Consider the following 8,848-nt stretch of genomic DNA (forward strand, 5'->3'; position numbering starts at 1 on the left):
AAAAAATGTAATGTTATTTTGGGTCGGGAAACATCGATTTTGCTGTTCATGATAAGTAGAAATAAATAAAGTAAGTAATACACTTGATGATTCGTTATTTGGCATCATCGAACTGCACGGTCCCTCAATTGAAATCGAATAACGAACTTGCTACTCACACTATGAATCTCGTTACGATCTTGTTACATCACACTATAATAGACTCATTGAGGATGTAGGAACTTTCTCTGAAGGCCTTAGTAATAGTTACTGGATAGCGAGAGTGAAGGTGACGCTTCTCATATTTAATAGAGCTATTCGTCGACATTTATAGGCGGCGATTTTAACAATATCAACTATAGCAATGAAGTGCTAATATCAGACCTACATGTCTTAGTACTGTATTATTCACCATTAAAGACCAGCATTATAATGAATAGATGAGTGGAAAAAAATAATGCCCTTATAATCTAATGGATGGTCAGGCATGTGGTTTTGAAATAACATTCAGTAAGGCTTCATATCTTCGGTTCTTCAAATTACAGGCTTATGGCAGACGATGCAAATCATTGTGGTTATCCTCATATTGCAAGACAAAGTTTGGACTAAGTTGCACCATGATAATGAACATGTGGCAAAGGTCGAGACCTTGTAGGAATGTGTACCTTGGGTCACAGTATCGATTATTCAACGTTAACTTTAAGTTGCTTCTACTATACAAGCTTACCAAATCTTTTAATTAAAAACAAATTTTTTTTAATCTAATTTGTTACTTGTAGAAGATTTTTAAAAAATCATGGTCATAATCATTTGCTTGATAATAAATTAAACAATTAAATTAGGTTTTTTATCGTTGTTTTTTCCGTTAGCTCTACAAACCTTATTTAGATATCTGACTGCCCGAACTATTTATCCACGCTTGCCTGTATTGGGCTACTGTTTTCCAGTTGGTTGCATGCAGATCTTTTTGTTGATAGAATGAAATAAGGGTTTTAAAATGGAAGGGAAAGAAAAAAAGGAATAAATTGAAAAACTTGTATTTAGTTTGTAGACTGGTATTAATTGTAAAAGAATACTGTGGAAAAAAAATATTATCTTTCTATTATATTATATCATATAAAAATATGTAATTTATATATTACATATTTTTATATGATTATGTCCGTATGTATGTATGATTATTATGTCCGATCACGGATTGATCAGTATGCTGTGTAATGTGGCAACCCGATGTATTTGGGCAGCATGAATGAATGAATTTCTTTCTCTTCTCTCTCTTGTCGATTCTATCTATATTGTTCCACGTGGTCTCTTTTTCCTCTCTACTATTCTTACTCTCTTTCCAACTATACTTGCATTCATCGTTGTATAGAGGTGTCCTGATGGACTGCTTTGAGCAACATATCCCATTCATCTTAACCTTCAAATCTTTCGTTTCTGCTTTTTTAGGTTACCTCTTAGAGCCCAGGTCTTGTAGCCGAATATCAGAGCTCGCTTTATCATGACTTTGTACACCCTTAGCTCCAAATTTCTAGAGATTTTTCGGGATTTCATTACTTCTAACAGAGAGAAGAAGAATCAGTTGGCGCTTTTTGTATGCTGGTTTACCCCAGGCCGTTGATCATTCATTGAAGTTATTGTGGAGTCGAGGTATTTAAAACTTCCCACTTTCGAAACTGACTTACCGTCCACACAGACCTTGTCATTAGGGTGGACTTTTTAACTTACAATCATATAGTTTGTTTTAATAATTTTGAATTCTTGTAATTGAACATATTGATTGCTCAACTGCAACTATGATTGCTTTATTATTTATAACTAGGTCTCATTGTCAATATAGTATAATAGTCATGGGAGAGCTTAAGTTATACTGCTATAATATATATGGTACGATACATAAGGAACTGATTTTACAACAAGAATTTTAATGTTTACTGGCCTAAACTAATATACTATATGTCTGTAATGTGGCGTTTTCACTAGTTCTCTAACCTTGCAAGACTTGGGACATCTCGGCTTTAATGATAAAATCTCTCAAATATTAATATTTTCTAAGGTAAAGTTATAAATTAGTTTTGAATATTGGTTCATTGATAATTTACCAGTAATTAAAAAAAAAACAATGTTTGAAACTCACTAATCAACTGAGTACATAATTCTTAGATGTTAATAATTATTAGTATTTAAGTACATATATAAACATTTTGAATTATTAAAATTAAAATATCTCAAAATTGAAAAAAATGGCGTCTAAGCTATTGATATGATTACAACTTTCTTCCTTCTTTAAAAAAATACTATATAATGTTTGTTTCAGATACTTTTAAATTTCAATTCTTGTAGAATAATCATGTAATTACCCTTGATTAGTAATAATTTTTCACAAATACATTATCCTGCTTTTTGTTTTAGCTCCTGGAAAACGACATAGACCCGGTGGAACACCCAATGGGAGGATTCGAACCCCGGCTGTACAAAAGAGAAGCGGTCGCATACGATCGCCCTATGCAATATCTTCATTAACTGATTCCACTTCTCAACTAAGGACAACTTCACCACCCTGTACATATCCGGACTACCCCACTCCATCTTAGCATGGCTATGTCTTTTTAAAGTAAAAGATTTCAACCCTTCATACCTATGATTCAACAAAAAATCCCGTTCTGATCTATTACTGAAACCTTATGTGTTATATGAACATTTGATCATAAATTTTTAATTGTATAATTCCCGGCTATTTTTAGAAAATCATGTTAGTGATGTCTGTTGTATGATAATAACCCCGTTAGGTTTAATTTTTAGTTGCCTACTCCTAAACCCTTTTAGAATAGTCTACATATTTTCTTTTATTTTATCATGTATATTCAATGTCTTGTCAATTGAAACGTAATGATAGCAATAAAGATTGTTTTGCTTGGATATACTCTTTCTTTCCCCTCAATTACTCCTCTCATTGACGCCTAAATTTTTTAATATTTAATGATTAGATGTTAATGTTAATTTGTAATTGTTACTTTTTTTTTTTTAAACCAGCCATCGAAGAGAGAACATTCACTACATCTTAATAGCAGCAGGCATTCTGCTAAATCGTTAAATGTTTGCATGGAATTTATAGCTTAATATGAAGATAGCTTACATTTATTTATATTCTAATTCTACACTCATCATACATGTCGCCCGAAACCAGTTGCAATGCCATCTAAATAAGAAATGAGTAGATTGGGAAATAGTCACTAGAAATGACCATTTTCTTGTTTTTTTATGGCTGGAGTATTCTACCTAAAATAGATATTAGGTTTGATATTTCAAATATTTTCCTGCATATGAGTATGCATTCAATTAGATCATGGTTTACCTTCAAGATGTCCATGAATTTGGATATAAGTTAGTAACTCAGCTTGAAAAACTCTTTTTTTATTGTAGCTATTTCTTCCAAATAAGTAACTATTTTTGTTTTTTTTTTCATACATTTAAAATAGATACTTTAAAATAAAAACAAAAAAGGCAATTCATGAGTGAGTCATTGACAATACATATTTGGATCACAAAAATATTTCTTTTAGCGAAATAAATATATTTATGAAATGAGGCACGATGGTCCAAGGACCCTGAGCAGAAAATTGTTTTATGTAACACTTTAGCCGTGAGTCAACCCTGTGGGTATAGGAGCCCTCCTGGGATCCACCCAGCCTCATGAATTAGTACCCTTGATTAGGAAAAACCTGGCGGTTGAGCGTTATTCTGATCAAATCACCTCCTTGCACAACCGTTGGTCTAGTATTACTACACCCTTAACTCTTCATGGTTTGTAGCGGAACAGATTTTAATTTTTATAATTGATAAAAAAAAGGCAAACTTAGTTATAATTTAATGTTTTACAAAGAAATTATTGTGTTATGAAAGATTTTTTTTTTCAATGGTTAAGAAGTGTTGATGTATTGTCGATTTAGTGAATTTTCTCAATTATTAAAATGTTCTTACTCTTTCTTAGCTTCGAACCGAATATTCGAATATCCATAAGGACCAGTTTCAAATAGTATTTCCTAGAACTATGCACTCTATAATTTCATCTACCAACTTAACCTTGCAGGAGTGTTCTACTTTTCGGTGCCTTAGAGGTGTCCCGTGAGAATTTACTCAGTGTAGACAATTTGTATTATTGTTTTTATATAATTGGATAAACAAATGTTTATGATTACTTTCAATGCAATTTAAAATTTAAATTGTGAATTGTTGCTCTTCTACAACTGAAGAATTCCAAATTCCTTAAATTAAATTAAAACAAAAAACGAAGGTGTTCAGGTGAGCAAAATGCTCAAATGAAAAAGATGACACGTTAGGAGTGTGCTGGTAAGAGAAATTCTTTGTCTTACCGCTGCGAGGAGGCCAGAGCAAAACTGAATTGAGTATAGGTAGAGAGGTAAAAGGGGGAGTAAAATAAACGAGTGGCGATAAAAACTTCAAAGGTTTGACGGAAGGAGAACAAGAATAATAAACTAAACAGATGAAATACTAGCAAAATATATAGACGTTTATTTCCTAATATAAGCTAAATGTTCAAGACATCTCTCTCAGGTTAAGAAGCGTAATTGATCACCGTATGGGACTCATCTGTTTCGAGCGTTATCATTGATCTTTTAATAATTCCGTTTTTGTTTAAATATAAATTCTAAAATTTACTCTACTGAATACTTTATGAAGGCCAGTCAATGAGCCAGAACTAAGTTAAGGGTTATATCCGACCTGCTTTAATGGTAAACATACTAAAAATCCTGAGATCTGTAGCAATGTACAGAGTAAAAGATGAGAAGGTAATGTTTTTATCTTGAAAACGGTCGGTCAAACCAAAAATGTATGTTGCTCAGAATAACGCAGAGGCTTACATTAGTCACGATATTACAGTACTCTGAATCGCATTTAAAAGTTAATAAATTGAAATTACTAATACTCCATTTACTGGTAACGGGACCTGTGACTAAAGGAAGAGGCGGGATACGTTTCGGTTCGCTATAATTTCATTAAGTACAGTGAAAGTTATCTTCCAAAAATCGCATTCCAAAAGCTCCCCGACTCTCTCCATTTGGTCTGTTACTACATCAGGACTCGCTTAGACAAAGCTGCAAGGAAAGAAGCTACTCTCACTCCCTCACTCATGTATACATAGCCCAGCATCTCTCATCATCGCTCCTTAAGTGAGTTCCGATGCGCGTTCACAATGGCTCTTCAAAGGAGCTTAATAGCTCTTAGGTTTAGTCCGGCTCAAAAGAACTATGAAAGCGTACTAGTCTCTTTGGCGAGCAGTGTATGGGCTTGAGGTGCCGTTTGCGTTCTTTGGTACAATTACCCCCATTATACGCGGTCCTACCTAGTGGTTTAAAGAAGGTCATGATTGAATACGATACAACTTTTTCGGACCAATCTTCTTAAGAAAAAAAGTTATCGAGTGATATCGATAGTTTACACTAATATCCATGTGATGAGTAGCTTTGTACCAATTTATTTTTATATTTTGGATTTTATTTTTATTTGCACCTGTAAATGTACATTTACAACCAGTAAATGGGATCTTTTATCCAGGCATAGCATGAGCTGGCATGAGGGAGATAGCACCCAGTGGTGCATCCTCCTGACGTTAAGTAAATTATTTTATTACATAAAGAGGTCCCGTATCCAACTCCTGTTCAGCCTACGCCGAGTTACGTCAGGAATGTCATGTGTTGTCATCTGTCATATAAATTTATTGAAATGTCCAGGTAGCGTGTTGTGAAACCGTTTGTAAGTAGTATGAATGTGGTCCGTTACAGTCGGAATGCGTAGGTCGGTGTGAATGGTCTCATTTGAAACGTAGAGTGGTGAGTTCGTTGCAAGTCTTAAAAATTGTGATTGAAAAGTTTGTATTTTCTGAATCTGTGCCTTTTTAGCAGGTCCATCAATTTGGCAGGCGTAAGTCCATGTGTGTTTTAGTAAGTAATTGTACTAAGAACGGAAGATGTTTGAAAACTGTTTTCATTTTAAAACGAATAACAACTGTTATTTTTATTACGTTCCTTTCGGTTATTCGTTAAAACGGTTTTACACAGAGAAGGCAATGTTTTGTTAACAACAATCGCCATCATGTTAGCTGTTTTGATATCTTTAGTTCTTCTTTTTGTGAATTGTAAAAGTACTTGAACTGCTCTTCAAAAATTTGAGTTTCATTTTTCGTATTACATTAAAAATCTTTAGATTTCACATCACTTTTTTGAAACAACCATTTATCTCAGACAATTATAGAAATAAATAGAAAAATAATATATTACAAAATCTAAGAATTTTCGATTTCATAAAACGTTTCGTTGTTTTCATATCGATTATTTTTATAATGAACTTATATAATAACGGGAACGAAAAGAAATAGGATCGTGAATTCAGTTCGTTCGTTCGTTTAATGAACTATTTTTTTTTCAACAGTTTTTTAAGTTTAGGAAAAATAGTAGAAACAACCAATCTGGCTGGGATAGGAGAGTTTATTGAACTTCTTGTCAAAGTCCATGTTACAGTCTTTGGAAATAGTCCAATTCCAAATAAAAAGGAAAACTTATTTTATAGATTGGCCACTATTCAAGAAAAGGAATATATCGTTTATATAAAAATATTATTTTAATATAAATGTAGAGGACACATTTATTTATGCAAAATAAATTTCTGACGCAAAGTTACTCGCAACAACTTTTAAGGCGATTACGAATAAGAAAAAGATTAATAAACAAAACTGATCTTTTCGTCTAAACTATAGATCGAATATAGACAACATAGATGCACTCATAGATTTGGAGTCTGATGAAAATATTTGAGATATGTAAAGAGGTATAGATATTTGTTCAGAAATGTGTTTTCCTACAAATGAAATCTCTCATATAGCTTGGTATAAAAAATAAAAATAACAATTAACATCAGAATCAGAAAACATGAACACTTTGAGTCTTATTCCTTCACTTGCACTCAAAATGTTTGAGTAAAGAGAATAATACTCAAGTTGAGCACGAGTAAAGTAATCTATACTCAAGAAAAAACAATTGTACTTAAGTATGAATACAAAGAATTCTCGAACTAGTTTGATCATAAATAAACATCACTGTTATTTATTAAGTAGTTACCTTATTAAACTAAATGATTTCCATGATTTTTAAAGTAAATTGTATTCGAATGAGGAAAAAATTGAATAGCCAATTTTCAATTATAAAATAATCAAGGACAATAAGTAAATAATTATAAATTTATTTACTAGACTTACACAATAGATGAGAAAAAATCGCTAACCAACACGATAATATATATTATCGTAATGTGGTTATTATTTTTTCTCCGACGAACCAGATAGTAGGTTTCCAACAGGAATAACATAAACACCAAGTTACGTAAACATAACTGGGTGTACCTACAGAATTGAAACCAATAAAAATCATACTATTTAAAATTATTGTTGGATATTAAAGAAACAATAGTAATTCCCAACTACGATATGATATTTTTTACTTTATTTTTCAACAATTTAAGAAACAAAAAAAAATTTTTTTTTTAACTCTATTGTAATTAAGGTAGCACCGCAATTTACTTTAGTGACTTGGAGGAAAGAGTGTAATTGAGGGGGTACAATTCCAAACCGAGTGAGAGCAGAAGTTGGGGTCTATTCCTTTCGTAGGCGTGGAATCCGGTACGGTACACTATATTTGACAGTTGAATGTTGAGAAGTGCCGTTTGTAGCTCAGGGAATTTAGGTGTAGGTTTCTGCAAACTGGGAATTGCAGCGGCGCCAATACCCTCGGCCTGAGGGTTCGACTTATATTTCTGTAAGGGTCCAACGAAATGAAAACTTCTATCGTCCACCAAGGTGTTAAAATAGTTTGCAGACCAATCACCCTCTCCCCAGTATGTTAGAAATGACTTGGAAGGGAGTCATTAAAAATTAAATAACTTGATAATAAATTATGTAATGTATTATTACTGCATTATATACAGAATTAGAACAACGACAATAGAAATTTCTTCATTAACATTAACGTTTAATTTCACGGCTTACATTCAATTTAATTAATTTCATATTAAAGTGAAAAATTATGGAATGAAAATGATGCTGAGGGAAGATTTTATTGTATATTGTTATGAAATCAATGTCTTAACTTGATAAAAACAATTATTTTTCCTATTATAATGGACTACATTTCAAATCGATGTGACATACTTGCTAAATTTTTAATTAGTATGAAATTAATAAATCAGTATTAATCAAGATATGTATTTTTATATAGATCAATTATTATACGAGTATAAAGTGTTTTCAACATCAACACGTCTGTTGTCAACACGACTATTGACTCTCTATAACGTAGTGTAATTGTAATTTTATTATAATAAATAAAATAAGAACCTTCGTGCAAAATTATTCACATTTTTAAAGGTAAATTCCACTTACCTATAACAATTTATTATAAATTAATTTTGCAAAAAAAAACAACATATTTTAGAAAGTGTAAAGTTTAATTATTATTATATTTTTTACAATTTCTGTATGTTTTTCAACATAGGGTAGGGAATTAAGGTTACCAACTAATAGGTTATCAGACCGTGGCTCACTCGTAGGTCCGCCTCGAAATAAAAATATAAGCGTAGGCGTTGCGACTGAAAGAATTCCAAAATTGACTTCACAGAACATTGGAAATTCACAATTTTCTTCTGTTTTTATATAATATTCAGTTTCATAATTGTTGTTCTGTATAAATCGTTTTATGCGAGGAGAAGATTGTTGGCCGAGGATAGTATATACGATGAGAAGCTTATTGACCGAGGATAGTATATATGATGAGAAGATTGTTGACCGAGGATAGTATAT

General features: G+C 32.1%; 1 protein-coding gene across 1 annotated transcript in view; it reads left to right on the plus strand.

Annotated features, from left to right (window-relative positions):
• Positions 1-2,898, plus strand: part of LOC106685192 (uncharacterized) — a 28,126-nt gene extending 25,228 nt beyond the window's left edge. Inside the window, exon 3 of the mRNA XM_014427746.1 lies at positions 2,392-2,898. Within this exon, the coding sequence (XP_014283232.1) occupies positions 2,392-2,502 (111 nt within the window). The 3' untranslated portion in view covers positions 2,503-2,898. The remainder of the gene's footprint in view (positions 1-2,391) is intronic.
• The last annotated feature ends 5,950 nt before the right edge of the window (positions 2,899-8,848 follow it).

The sequence above is a fragment of the Halyomorpha halys genome, unplaced genomic scaffold (assembly GCF_000696795.3).
Source record: "Halyomorpha halys isolate HHAL.00 unplaced genomic scaffold, Hhal_1.1 Scaffold669.1, whole genome shotgun sequence".
NCBI lineage: Eukaryota > Metazoa > Arthropoda > Insecta > Hemiptera > Pentatomidae > Halyomorpha > Halyomorpha halys.